Source organism: Ornithodoros turicata, chromosome 7 (assembly GCF_037126465.1).
Source record: "Ornithodoros turicata isolate Travis chromosome 7, ASM3712646v1, whole genome shotgun sequence".
Classification (NCBI taxonomy): domain Eukaryota; kingdom Metazoa; phylum Arthropoda; class Arachnida; order Ixodida; family Argasidae; genus Ornithodoros; species Ornithodoros turicata.
Window position 1 is genome coordinate 34,858,126 of NC_088207.1, and position 15,358 is coordinate 34,873,483.

A 15,358-nucleotide genomic window follows, 5' to 3' on the forward strand; every position below is an offset into this window, starting at 1 on the left:
TCTAAGATCATTCGTTCACGCCTTGCAAAAGACGACGACTACGTCACGCCTACTGAGAGGGGGAACATGTTTATTATATTAAAAATAGAGGAGGGAAAGGTTAGCCACCGCTACGCCACGCCTGATGAGTAGTGTTATCCCACTTCAAAGGGTACATTTCCATAAAAGTGGGACCTTCAGTGCCGTATATAAAATTCTCGCGGGAGTGGGAGTTAACTAATTCAATATTAGTGTCCGCAGTCTCATATGCATATGGATATATGCTCCTTATCGCATGGTTATGTGATAGGAAGTACAGTAGATATTTGTAATTGTTCATGTTATTATTACAAATTGCGTTGAGAACCAGCTCCCGTGCACCAGCAGCTAGACCAGCAGCTAGAGCATCTGACTTCTTCCTCCTTTGCTGAAGTCGTAACCGATGCGGTGACTCGCACTACAACGGCGCGCCGTGTCCCCATCGCCTTCTCAGCTATTGATGCAGAGTATGAACGGTTGCGTGCTATTCGTCGTCGGGCTGAACGGAAGGCTCGTCGTTCCGGTCTCCCGTGTCACATCGCTGAAGCACGACGCATTCAGACAGCCATACAGAGACACCTGGCCACCCTTGCAAGAAACCGCTGGCGGCGCTTTGCGAGCTCTTTGTCTTCGCGGACGCCACTTTCCAGAATATGGAGCATACTCAGGGCACTCTCTACACCTGTTGCTCAACGGCGTCCTTTTCAAGCACTCGCGCTAGCAACCTCACGCTCGGAAATCGACGTTGCAAACGAATACTGTGCCCGTCTAACGACAGCTTCGATGTCGCAGGGATCGTCAGCTCGTGCCATTCCAGTCGTCCTGGAATCCTCGCAGGAGCAATGTCTGGATGTTCCGTTCTCCTTCATGGAGTTGGAGGCTGCCCTAAGGAAATCACCCCCTCACACCTCTCCTGGGCCTGACTGTATTACGTACAAGGCCCTCCAAAATCTACCCCTCCATGGCCGACACGCACTCCTTAAGCTCTACAATAATTGTTGGCGGGATGGTGTTTTCCGTCGACGATGGCCCGTCCTGTGTTGACCTCCATCGTGTGCACTGCTCCCTGTTGATTGGCGTTATGCGCTATAGCCTGCCTGTCCTTTATGGGCTCTCCAACACTCACGAGCGGGAGCTGCTCAATATTCAAGCCAGAAGTCTCCGTCTCTGTTTGGGAGTGCCAATGACAACATAAACCTTCTCTGTTTTGGCGGAGGCACGCGAGCCATCGGTGCTTATTATTCGCGATAGTGTAGCCTTACACGCGTACACACGTTATCTTGCCCGCCATCCTGCCCATTACCTCTGTGACATTGCGCAACGTTATCCCGCATCTGCATTCGGTCAAGCTATTTGCCGTTTGCGAAGCAACATCCCCTCAACTTCCGCCCGGGCCTCCTTTGCGCCACCCATGTGGACACTTCACTACCCCACTGTACAAACGTCAATTCCGGGCCTTAGGAAAAAGAAGGTCGTGCCAACAGTTGTGGCCTGCCAACTGACCTTGTTCCACATCTACAGTCACCACCGGCATCGAACCCAAATATACACCGATGCTTCAGTCTCTCTAGTTGGGTCGTCTGCTGCCTTCTGCATCCCAGAGGATGAAGCTGAGCACGGCTTCAAGCTCCCTCTTATGTCATCTGCTGAGGCCGAGGCATTCGCACTACTGGCCGCTTTGAGACATGTCTCCTCGTGTGCGCCCAGGGCCTGGTCGATCCTCACCGACAGTAAAGTGGCTCTGGAGGCACTGGCCTCTTACTCTGCCGCAGTCATCAGTGACACCTACACCACGATCATCGCCCTGCACTCTGAACTTGTATCACTGGGACACGAAGTGGTGTTCCAATGGATTCCGAGCCATGTCGGAATTTAAGGCAATGATCGTGCTGACGCTCTTGCTCGGCAAGCCCACGACGCTGAGCAACCAACTGTCTTTCCCCTTGCGCACTCTATGTGCCAGCTGAAAATCCGCCGCTTCACTGCCACAGCTCTTTCAGCAAGAAGCTGTACGAACCAATGCCTTCCTTAAATCCATTGACCCTTTAGTGACATATGCTGTGCAAGGCCGCATCCCGCGCATGGAGGAATCGCTGCTTCATCGGCTGCGGCTGAATGTGGCCCGAACTCCTCTCCTTCTATTTAAGATGAATCAGCACCCATCACCTCTTTGCCCAACGTGCAACGTAGAAGCCGATGTGCCACACATTCTCATTGCCTGCCAGCGGTACGAAGATCACCGATCGAGTCTCCGGCGCCGCCTTGCTCATCTAGACTACCGAGAGCTTTCCCTCGCGGTGCTACTTAGCCCTACCCAGCACGCTGAAGTCACGTCTGCGCTGACACGATTCCTTCGGGAATCTAAACTCCTGGGCATTCTCTGATGCGTCCTATGCGCAACGATTAGTGAAGGAGCTGTTTCTTCTGTATTTTTTGATAATTTTCTGTATCCCAGCTGTTTGTGTCTTCTTTTGTTTACTTGAAAGCATTAGGGAATAGCAAGCCCACACCGTGGCTAACCTTTCCCTTCTCTTTTTTCTTACTTTGCATTAAACATATCCCTCCCCCCCCCCCCCCCCCCCCAGCACCCGTGGCATAGTGGTTAAGATAATCGCTTTCCACACCGAGACTGGGAGGTGACACGGTTTCGAATCCTGTCACCCGCTGTGGTGTCCGAGGTTTTCCCTGGGTTTTCCGAAGACTTTCCAGACGAATGTCGGCACAGTTTCCCCTGTAGTCGGTCCAGGACGCATACTAACCCCCCTGTTCCCTACTCCTTCCTGCGGTCCTCTCTCCATCTGTCCACGTCTGTACGCCGCTCATAGCTGCAGTTGCTTGGCGGCGCTAACACGAAAAAAAAAAAACATTGCGTTGAGTTTGGAAGCTTACATATCCCGTTCAGACAACGCCGCCGAAAGGCCCTTTTCTTCTTGAAAAGGGTCATGGTGTTTGCGTAGGAGGAACGAGTGGCAGGAAGAAAACATGATCCTGTCTTACATACCTGTGGAACAGCTACACGAAGAATATCCTCTGAAGCATTCGGAATATCAGAAAATGCTTGCAAATACATAGCGGCACGTTATTGTGCTGTGTTGCGTTTGCGTCGCAAAAGACCACTTTGAATTTTACACGAATTGTCGGCTTTTATAACCTATTGGAAAGCTGTATCTACTTGTTTGCATTAGTTGTTGGTTTAGGACCGTATTGTCAACTCATAAAGCTCACGCACTAATTGACATCTTTTCCACAAAGCCTGTAACTGACGCGTCCTTATTATGACCGACAAAGCGTCACGGTGTGTCATGTAATGAGACGGAAGACAGATTGTGATAATTTGCAAACTCTTATCAGTTTGGAACAGTGGTCTTGTTTCCTGACGACGGGCAAGATTTTAATCTAGCCCGAGCGTATCGATCTCAAACGACTCTTTCTGAAACTGCATGTATTCATAAACAGACGCGAAGCGAGCTATAGACTCAAAGAACTATTGAACGGGCACAGTATACAGCGAACTGATAATTGATTTTTCAATCATGCTGAGGCTGTTTGACTTTGTGCATTCTCCACGTGTGCCTCTAATGTGAACTATGAGGTGCACAAACCACCGATCCATTGCTCATGATTCGCGTGATCGCTTGTGGTCGTTTGAAATTCGCTTCGTTCGTCGTGATGATTATGCCGTATGACTCTCCGCTTATATTGGTGCCGCCTTCTAACGCATCACAGGATCGATTGAAGTAAAAAAAAAGAATAGAGGAGTATAGTCACGCTATTTTCAGAGCTCGTAAACCTAAAGGGCAAACCACGATCTGACAAAAACGTTTTGTCAGAAAAAAAAAAGAAAAAGAAAGTTTCTTGCACTGAGCGGAACATTTATACGAGAAGGATATAAGGCAAGTTATAACGGGTTTTGCACTGCGATTGAAAAATGTACCTTGAGTCGGAGGACACCGACGGACGTCGCAGACAAGACACGGCTCATCCTTGTCTTAGCGATGTCTTGTCTGTTTGCGCGCTGCCCTTGCGGTTTCTTTTTGCTGACGGTACATCTTGCGATCGCGATGAACATAACTCTAAAAGTAACACCTGTAACAGCACGTTACGTATATTCTTAGAAATGCGGGGGGGTCGAGGTAGCTTGCCGTTGTTGGCCGTTGTTCTTAGAAATGCACTTTACCGCATAGCACGCTCCTAGCCAACCATCATCTCGAATGATACACTCTAAAAACAGAACTTCACCGCATAGCACGTTGTGCGCCAACCATTGCCGCGGATGATTGGGTTATCGCTTTTTATTCGAGGAGAGAGGGAGGCGTACGCCTTTTTTGTGGCAATTACGATATATCCAAATCGTCACAAAAAGGCGTACGCCCCTCTCTCTCCTCGAATCTGAAGCGATAACCCTATCATTCGTGGCGATGGTTGGCGCACAGAGTGCTATGCGGTGGAGCTCTGTTTTTAGAGTGTATCGTTATCTGCCCTCATTTGTTGAAAACAGGAGGCATACGCTTTTTTGTGACAATTATGAACAGTATAAGTGTCACAAAAATGGCGTACACCTTCCGTTTTCAACAAATCATGGCAGGCAAGGATATCATTCGAATTGATGGTTGGCTAGGAACGTGCTATGCGTTGAAGTTCATTTTTAAGAGTATAGGTACGCTAGCAGTGGACGGCCGCGAAAACCGGGATCCGAATCACACCGGTGCATCAGCCGTATCACTCTTAAAAATGAACTTCACCGCATAGCACACTCCTAGCCAACCATAATCTCGAATGATATCGTTATCTGCCCTGATTTGTCGAAAACGGGAGGCGTACGCCTTTTTTGTGACAATTATGAACAGCATAAGCATGCGGTGAAGTTCATTTTTAAGAGAGCATAGTGCGCGGTACTGCTTCCGATGCATTTCGTTTTGTCTTTGTTTTCCGTCAGTCGATCGGTAGCGCACTTGCTTCTTGAGTACAAGATGGCTGGTTCGAACCCGGCCGAGTCTGTTGAAAACGTTACCGTGAAGCTACCGTACCTATACCGGAACCAATGGCAGCTTGCATGACTCCGAATCTTATCTGTTGATTGGGTACGGTTAATATTACATTTTAAATATTTATAATAATTTCAGAAACCAGGTTTCCAACGAACACTAACTATTATTTGCAACACTGTGTGTCGGAGATTTACGGCGCACGTTCAAGTTTTCCCAGGTGGTCAAAATTATCCGTATAGTTTTACCCTGCAGCACACGCATCGTGTAGACGCACACGTATAGACGGACCCACTTTACCTGTAAATCTACTCACAATTAACATTATTTGTTTGACCGTGGAAGATGAAGTCTGCGAAAGAAACTGGGGGGGGGGGGATATGTTTATTGAAGAAGAAGAAGAAGAAAAGGAAAGGAGGAAAGGTCAGACAGGCCGAGGCGACTTGCTATTCCCAAAAGAGAAAAAAGAAGCAAAAAAGGAAAAGAAAAAGTGGCGTGAGTCGATGGGGTGGCTCAAAGGCTGCTGAGCAGCCCAGTGTCCTTCAGGTAGCGCAGGAGGGCTCGGGTGACAGCCAACTGTCTGGAGTGCCGGACAGGTCCCAGCAGCGTCGCCAGGGAAAGTTCCCCTGTGGCCTATAGGGAAGTGAGCCTTGAGGCGAGAACGGCTCGGGAGCCGGCGTACCGCTTGCAGAAACTGGTAGTAGCCCAAACAGCAGAATGTACTGAGTCGAGTGCAATAGGGTCGAGCGCAAAGGTCCAGTAAAAGTTGAGTGCAATAGGGGTGGACGGCACATGTCTTATCAATGTTCAAGAGTCTGTTCAAGGTCTTCCGCCTACCCGTCCACCCCTATTTCACCCGACTTTCAGTACATTGTGCTGCTTGGGAGAATACACATACTGAATGTGCCAGTCCACAGATATGCATATGTTGAGCCTGTTTTTATCTGTACTTCTCGAAGAGCGATTTGGGACATTGTACTGTGACAAACCGCCTTCCTGTCAGTGCTGTGTACGTGAACCTTCTTTGCACATTTCGGCTCTGTTGTAGAGTTCTACACTATTGTTTGTTCCCGTACGGCCGCATTGTTATACGGCGTCATACAGGACCTTTCCTTTTTTTTTACTCCTTTATTTCAGCACTCCGCTTTTATTTCAGTCATCCCGTATCTATTTGCACTTTGTGGGAGAGGTTGTTACAACTGTCTACCGCTTACGTGTCCATCCGGGAAAACATTACATATTCAAATTGCATAAATTTGATTTACAAACAGTATACCTATTTTGGCGAAAGGCGTGATAATGAACCTCACAGTGAGGACCGAAGTTTCACATTGTCCAGGAAAGCAAGCAGGGTTTCAAGGTAGTGCGATGATGAGCAGGATTTGGCATGCAGAATAGCTGTGTCGTACTGAGGACGAAACTCAAACCGATCCAGATACGTGTACAATGTAGTCCCGAAAGTGTGGCAATGGCAATCTCCCAAGGTTGCGGGTTTGAAGGCTGACCGAGGACGCCAGTATGTGTGAACTCTGGAGGTACGCCAGGCAGGGTACGAGTGGATTAGACACGCCATCTTCCGTGAGGGACATGAAAAACGGAGTACCGAGGTTTCGGTGCACGTCAAAGTAAAAAAATAATTCACACAGACCTACATCTGTGGCGCCGTTCACGATCATAGTTGCTTCGGTATGTAAGGCTCAGAATTATTATCGTTACTAGACATCGTACACTCTAAGAAAAAATGAGTAAAATAGGTAGTAATTCCAGCTTCTCCTCCCCCTTGACTGTAATTACTCCCCATCTTAGTCCCCTTACCCCGACGTTTACTCCCCAGGACTGCAAATTGTCACTGAATTTTGCAAATGGTCTTCGGAATGCAACAACAACAACAACAACATATATATTGTGATGATGAAGTGGGGAGGAATGCAACAGTCCACGTAAATATGTGCTATTCGTGAATTTGATGGCATCAGGCTGTATAACTCAGCCAACTTAGAAATTTTCCACCCACACAGTGTAAGAAACAGTTAGCGCTTCTTTCTTCGCAAATTGTGCCCTATGTATGCCGCGAGATTTGATATCACTCGACATATCACGGTTAACGGTTTGATTCATAGTATTTTCATGCATGCACACGAATTACGTACCTGGAACTGTTAGAACAGAGCGTGAAATGCAGTCTCCACTCTGGGACATTCATTTACTCCCGCGCATTTACTCCTGAGGGGGCCCATCTTTTGTGGCAATGCATTTAGTCCCCAAAAAGGAGTAAAATCACTCCTTTTTTTTAGTGTGTAAGGAAGGATGTGCTCCCGACGTTCCAAGCAGGTACCCTAAATACAATGACGAATGGACATTTTGCTTTCATAAGAAGCATAAAGAAAGCCTATGTACACCAGAAATACGTCACCTATCTCCGAGTAATGGAATGTGTGTCACGTGGAATCCTATCGTGACTTTACGCAAGCACTGTCAACTGAGTGGTGGGTGTTGTTCCATCAACGCGGCTATGAGTACTCACATGTTAATTGGTCATCTAGATGAGATTAGATTAGACAAAGAAGGAAATTGTGAGGGTATCATCTATTTGTTTTGTCTCTCATTGTCTTTCTTCTTTGATGGCCGTGCGTCATGCAACGTCGAAAACCTGCCGTGGCCTATCACGCCTCCTGTACAGTATGACTCGCGTCAGTGTGGGGCGACGCAAACTGGATTACCTGCGGATTACACAGATCGGGACTGTCCCGATGTGGGGTTTTCCCCAGCCAGCTTTGTCACCAACCAGGCCAGTGCAGGACAGATTCCAACTGGAGTCTTTGAGCACCAACTCATTCTACGCTGCAATGAATCTTATCTATCTTATCAACTGGCTTTAGTATTGATAAAAATAAACCTTGGTTGCTCATTTAGATTAGGCCACCCCTGCCCCGGCAACGTCGAACGGCAGGTCCTGGTAAGGTGCTGGTAGGTATACGTGCCGTTCGCGAGAATTATGGAGCTCGGAAGTCCAGCTTTTTCTTTTTGTTTTTACTTTTTGTTTACGTGGGTGGAGGGGGCGACCAGTCGACATTTATCTACGCCTAGTGAATCTATGGAGGCGGACGATTTGGAAGCGTGTAAATACTACCGAAACACTACAGTAAACCAAACAGTAAATGTCTTGGCGGTGGCACATCACCAGTAGTGCTCTCTGGGTGTTTTGCCCGCGGTTTCTCAAACACTAGTCATGCAAATGCCGTCGCAATCCCCTGTGAAGTCGTCCCTGGACGCACGATCCTCGCGAGAAACATGCCGTAATAGCGTCAGGAAGATCGCTCGGCAAAAACGCCCCACCAGCGAATCAATCAAATAAATGCGTCATCTTCTCAGTTCGAAATGGGGCGTCGAGCGCGTGCCGATTTCGCAGTTTCTTTGCTCATGTGACTTCTCGCGGTATCGAACATAAACAGGAAGGTCCTGCTTCCCGTGTTACTCCTTAAGAGTTACTTCGACGATCATGAGATATTTGAACGATTACAATCTAATTATTTATGAGCGAAAAGTACATAATCTCATTCGTAAGCTGCTCGGTTATTTCGCCAGACCGTAATGCTGGTGTACGTGGTGAGTATCATACGCACCGTGTTAGCCAGGCGTTAAAGGAACAATTCCCGGAGTATTGACTCGTCCAGGGAAGTGCCGCGCTAGCCCAAGAGCTGTTGCATACGGAGGAGCTTAGAGGGCTCACGGTCGCCGAGGTCCTCAGCGGTAAGGAGCTGACGGAGACGCTCATGCTCCGACGCAGTGGTGCGCGTGCGGTCAAGGCAGTTTTCAATGCGTCATACGGGTTGTCCACCGGTGATGGTGTCGCAAACCTCGGCAGCCTCGTTCGGACGAAGCGCGCCGACTACGTGGTAGAATTTGGTGAGCTGTGTAGTAATCCTGTGATGACTCGAGGGGCTCTCGAGGTTTTACTAATATGTTTATACGTAGGGTCCGCCCTGGGTGAGACTTAGGCTAAGTGACAGCAGCAAGAACACTACTCTTGAAAGTAAGAACTGTTTAATCAATATCCCACACCTAGCTCGACATGGACCCCTAGTGCTCTCCGGAGTCACCGATGAAACTTGGTTCCGGCGCTTGCTTGGGTCGTCCACGGCGCCGACTTCTCACAGCCTTCTCTTCGTTTTCCTCTCCTGTAGCCAGCGTACGGTATCGTTGCTCTGAAGTGGGGTCCGGCGTCCGTGTCCAAGGCGGCCGCAGTCAGGAGTAAGGATGAGTCCGTTGTTGATAATATAGCAGTTGATGTCACGGGACTTCCGCTTCGTCTTCACCAAATCGCTGCGGCTTCCTTCGCTTAAAAGGTGATATTTGGGCCACGACCCTAGCCAGCAAACACCAATCTCAGGACCCCACTCCAAACGTCTCCAGCCTGCGACTGGCCTAATTTGAATTTGGACCATGCCAGGCGCCTCCTAACTGTCCGCAAACTGCTCGGTATTTATGGGTAACGGACCAAGCTGTCAACCCGCGCACCTCGCAACTTCGGACAGTGTAGCTTCCGCGGGTCACTCCACTAATTTATTGACAGCGCGCATCTGGTCCCGAAGACCCCCCGAGGTGTCCCCCGTCCGATGTGCCTTTCCTGGCGGCAGCTTCCTAGGGTCTACGGTCCGCTGTGTATAGAGTGAGAGCGCACACGAGAGTTGCACTCCTGTTTCTCCAAAGCAGAAGTTGGAATGAAAAATACACAAAATATGCAACGTGTCAAAATATGCATCGTGTGGCGAAGCATCACAATACCACGCAGGGCGAACTGAGTTTCAACGACAAGAAGAAGACCGGAGACAGGGAAACAATTAACAGACAATTTATCAGTGTCCCCTTTCCCCTGGTCTCCGCCTTGTCGTTATGAACCAGCTAGTCTCCGCCCTTTCACTGTTGTCGATTGAGTTTCAATGTTCGTAAACCATAGCGTGGGGTCGGCAGTCCAAAAAGGTGGGATCTAGACACACTTGGGCTGGTGGCTTGCGAAGGAGGAGGCGCGCTGTGGGCACGGTCCGAAGCCATGGCAGGAAAGAGCGAGCTGATCCGGTTCGAAAGTTCAAGTCACCAAGATGAAGGAACTGAGTTAGGAACCTTCATAGGCGACAGGGTCAACGTGAACGTTTATTTCGCGCGCCGGGTGAGGCGCATGAAGAGCGTCGATGACAATGAGGCCGCCACACTTGCAAAACTGTGCGGCCAATCACAGAGCCGACACGGCGGCGTTACACAGAGGACCGGAGCGCCTCTTTTTGGCCGCCGTGGCTCTTAGCTCCGTCTTAGATAGCTCTCAGCTCAAGTCTTACTATAGTTACTCTTACTAGTCTAACTGTTACTTGGGTTAGTCAAGCCAACCAGTTTCAGTTTTTTGTGAGTTGGTACACCGTACCTATATACGACCCATCATCTCGCTGAGCTCTGACTCGTTGATGGTGAGAGAACCAGAGGAGACCGGTATCAGTATCACAGTTCCCTTAGAAGTCGGTCCAGGACGCACATCCCCCCAGGGCGTCAGCCGTGACGTTACCCACCTCTGTGAGGCCGACAACGGCGAGCCCTTCTACCAGCACCGTCACCACCGGTATCAGAAACCCGGGAGGTACCCGGGTTCGAATCCCGGTGCCGACTGTGCTCTCTGGGGTTTTTCCTGGATTTCCCTCAGACGCTTCCAGACATATCTCGTCACACTTCCCATAGAAGTGAGGACGCTCATTCCCCCAGGGCGCCAGTCGTGATGTTGCCCACCTCTGTGAGGCCGACAACGGCAAGCCCTTTCATCACCACCACCACCACCGGTATCAGGAAGCGTTTGTGGATCCCTAAAATTACATATATCATCTGTCGCCCTTGGAATGTAGCGTAATGCCGCCGGTCTGCACGACCACGGAACTGTGTGTTTACGAATTTGCAATGGCACTGATACTGGTGACGATGATGCAGTTTATTGACACAAAAAATATCTTAGTATGATGTTTTGGACAACATTATAATCAGGGATGCGAATGTGCCAACCAGGGGCAGGCAGGAGGACGGGAGGCCACCTGAAACAAACAAACGTTGCCTTAAATTTATGGCTGTCAAATATGCCCTCTGCTTCGACACCCTAAGAGTGCAACGGGCGGGACAAGGACGAAGTCAAGTCAACTTGCTAGGAAATGTCATACTTTTGTTGTTTCGTTTTTAGTTATGTTGAATTTCAATGGCGAATTCCGGAGCAAGTTTCTGCGGTTCTGTTCTAGTGGCGGATTGGGAGTAGAGTCCGAGTCTTTCAATGGCAGTTTTCGCGCAGCCTTGTGGCTAAGGTCGCTCCACAGAGCAACGCCGACTGCGCCGCCAAAATCGGCACATTTGGCCGAGACTCCCTTGTCATGTGGTATGTTCTTCCTACCGCTTCCCTCCATTCGCTTTCGCTGGCCGAAGCTCCAGCTGCAGGTGTTGCATCCACGCCTTCTTATCCGATTAGAGCTGTCTCACGGTCATGCCCGAGCGTCCCCACCACCCCCGCTCGCTCTATCCGGTGCGCGAAAGTTCCAATAACAGGTACGGATCGTGTGCTCCTTGCCGGAGCAAGACTCTCACCCGTGGAGTCGACGGACTCCTCCAAATTTGCCATTGGAATTCAACATTAGTAACACGCGACTTATGTCTACGCGGGTAACCCAATTTCTTACCCAATGTCTTACCGCATTTACTCTATAAATCTTATCGTGAGAAGCTCCGTTCCTGTGACGACAGCATGAGCTGCTACCGGCTTTTGCAACGAAGCCATGAGGACGACGTAAAGGACGTGACTACGTTCTAGAGGACCTGGCAACCGAAGCCCACCTTACCACGGCACGCATGTCTGAACGTGAGAAAAGGAAATCGAAGTTGGGTTTTGACATGACTATTTATTGTCTTCCTTCTCTTAATTAGTCATGATTTTAGAACGCAATAACGGATCCGACATGTACACACAGCTGCCAATCTCCTTCCCCGAAGGTGTACAGCATAGAAAGACTCAGCTACTATTATGCCCAGGAAGTTGGGGACGCGAAGAGGGAAGCCGGTTGATGACTCTACCAGCGGTCGGCACGAGTGCTACGGCTGGGAACGGAGGGGGGGGGGGGGAGCGTACAACAACTTTATTGTGAGATGATGAATGGGGAGTTTCATCGCCATAGGCGATACTCACCCCCATTACTAGTGATGATGCGAGGAATGAAATAATGAGCCCCTTCACAATAAGGATCGGAGGCCTATGGTATCCAGAAAGGTGAAGGGAGCTTTGAGGGCAGAGCATTAGTGAGCTGGATGTGGCCAGGGACCGAAAAATTTTGTGCGCGAGAGGGGGCGAGCGTCCAGCTCGTTAAGGGATCTGGAGAGTACTGTTCGGGCAGGTTGGTAGTGTCAGCAATGGAGAAGAATGTGCTCTAGATCTTCTACAGCACCGCAGTGACAGCATTGGGGAGGGTCGAGTTCTCTCTAGCGGTAACGCCACTGTGCTGTAAAAGCCACACCGAGACGCATTCGATGAACTAATGCGGCATCTTGAGTAAAATCCCATCGCTCCAACTAAAATTTCTATTCCAACATCGCTTGTGGTTGCAAAAAAATGCCCACCTGCGTTAGGCGACTTGGTGGTTGTAGGTGTATCGGTGATAGGTGTATCGCTGGAGGTTGGGGAAGCTGTTGGTGAAGCAGTTTCTGTCGTGTGGCGGCCCCCTGGTGTCGTTGCCTCAGACGTCGAGTGTCCCTCTGGCGTCGAGTATCCCTCTGACGTCGAGTATCCCTCTGACGTCGACTGTACCTTTGGCGTGGAGTGTCCCTCTGGCGTCGAGTGTCCCTTTGTCGTCAAAAGTCCCTCTGACGTCCGGTGTACCTCTGTAGTTATTTCGTTAACAAACTTATTTCGTGTGTTGGTTGAGCAGCAGTGCTGAAGCAGTAGGCGCGCAATCGCAAAATTTTATCAATACAGTAGCCTCAGTCATCACTACTCTTACGCCGTAATCTTCGTCCTAAACGCACTTTCAGATTTTTTTTTTTTTTAGGAAATGGAAATGTAAAACTACGGGCATCAAGGCTGATCATCATGATGTGATGACGATAGCAAAGAGGTAACACCTCTTGCCTACTACAAGAAAGATAATATAATAGGATATAATAGAATATAAAAGAATATAATAGGCGAGGAGCTTACGTCGGTTTCAACTCTCATCAAGGTTCGACGCTCTTCTAATCTCAGACGAGCTTTATCAAAAAGTTTTCGGTGGGTAGTGTTTACAGTCAAAAACTACGCGATCATCTTATACTCGGTATTGCCTGCATCACAACGGTACCACAGCAGATGCTACGTATTATGGGACTTGAGTTACACTTCTCGCTATGTACTATTCGAATTATTCTAGGCTTGCAGAACCACTTTGAGACGTTCGAGAGATGCGTGAAGGTGATCCCTGTCTCTCAGCAAGACACCACGGCACGCGCATTTTGCTCCCTACTTTCGAAAGATTATGTCCTCAATGGCAAACTGTTCGATGTGAGAACAAATTAACAGTGCATATCTCTTCAGGTCATAGACACAATGGTAAATACCTTTACCATGCGCGCCGGTGGTCACCACTTGCGAGGCTCTCCTATATATTACAACTAACGTATATCCAGCTGTGTAAGAGGAATAGTTTCTGAGGCTACCTGAGAGTCTTGACGACTACACATAATTTAAATACAGTAGTAACTATGACGATGTGTTACAACGCGTCTCGTTTCTTACAACTCCATCAAGATACGCGCTATACTGCGAGAGGTGACATTGTCATGTGTAAAAGACTTACCGGAGGCGTAAGCATCATCATCAATCCCTATGTCCTGAAATGAATAAAGGCGTACAATTTCTGCATAATGCACCGGTGTTAGAACAGGGAACTTTCAGCGCTTCTAACATATTCTCAAGTGCGGACACGAAGTGCGCGTTTGAATTAACTTTGAGCATGCAATATACTCACATTTGGTGCAGCATTGCAAATGGCTGCCAAAAGAACGATCGCCAAAATCTTGTAAGTCATTTTAACGCCGCACCTGACACAAGAGAGACGTCTCTTTTAGCTTCTGCATATATATGTATGTATCTATGTCGGCTTGTACCTTTGCCTGTTGAGTCCGTATCTCGGGTGCATGCCATTCGAAAGATAACAGTTTTGCAACAGAGCACGTACATGGGAAAAATACTTGGTGAGCCATCATTGTGTTTGAGTGCCTATCCTTGTTCGATGACAGCCGCCGAAAAGTATCTTTATGTAACGAATGTAATTTCGTAATTTCGGAACGTCCCTGAACCGTAGTACAATCAAAAGAAATTTCAATTTCAATGTTGTGTCATATGTACAAAATAAAATTTCAAGCCGTGAAATCTTCAAACGAGACCTCCCGAACTTCCTGATTTAGGATTGATTACAGTTCCGTCATGTTATCACAGATAGAGATCAGGCACAGCCGGAGCCAGGATTCGAACCCGTGTCACCTCCCAGTCTCGGCGTGGAAAGCGATCGTCCTAACCACTATGACACGGAAGCTGGTGTAACTGCAGTGCCAAACTGCTTTCAAGATGATTCCTTCCGTCGTGTATAAAAGAACGGCATGAGGAGGCTTACCAAATTAAAGTAACAGCTTCATCACCCTGTCGCCTAATAGAGATGGAATTCGTCTCCGTAAAGGAAGAAAGAAAAAACAAAAAAAGAGGAGCACAGGTAGCAGATCATGAGAAAGCAAGACAAATATGCCATCACTCGTCCTCCCTCCATCAGTCCACGTCTGTATGCTGCTCATAGCTGCAGTTGCTTCGCGGCGCTAACACGGGATGAAAAAATAAAATAATAAAAGCTTACCATCACTCGCTGCAAGTTGTACGACTGGTGGTGGTGCCTGTTTAACTTCCTGGCATACAAATACATGTAGTGACGATGAGTGAAGAAATTTGTCATTTGCTTTGTGGATCACTAATTCTTGACACACTGGTTAGTGACGGGACGGGACGATGGATGAATAATCATATTACATCCTTGTACTTCATTATCACATGAAGTCCTCACGGCCAGATACTGTCTGTGCACAAAAGAATAAATGTCTCTTTATACTAAAGAATGTAAAGGAAACCACTGCCTGACAGAAATTCTATGAAGAAATGCAGTGCGTGACGGTGCCCCATGGGACTGGGCCTGGGACCTAGCACACTGACGTTATTTACACGGTATCCTGCATGACAATACAGGTTACAGTCTATGATCACATGCTTGGTTTCTGCAACATGCAGTATTACTTGTAAAGCTCTAGAAATCTAATTTTCGACGTTT

General features: G+C 48.4%; 1 protein-coding gene across 1 annotated transcript; it reads right to left on the bottom strand.

Annotated features, from left to right (window-relative positions):
• Nucleotides 1–10,952: 10,952 nt before the first annotated feature.
• On the bottom strand, nt 10,953–14,139 carry LOC135400911 (mucin-2-like). The gene is made up of 4 exons (XM_064632915.1): nt 14,015–14,139; nt 13,844–13,877; nt 12,633–12,893; nt 10,953–11,071 (listed from the first exon to the last, which is right to left on the bottom strand). The coding sequence occupies exons 1-4, from the start codon at nt 14,072–14,074 to the stop codon at nt 10,992–10,994; spliced, it is 435 nt and encodes a 144-aa protein (XP_064488985.1). The 5' UTR covers nt 14,075–14,139; the 3' UTR covers nt 10,953–10,991.
• Nucleotides 14,140–15,358: the final 1,219 nt, after the last annotated feature.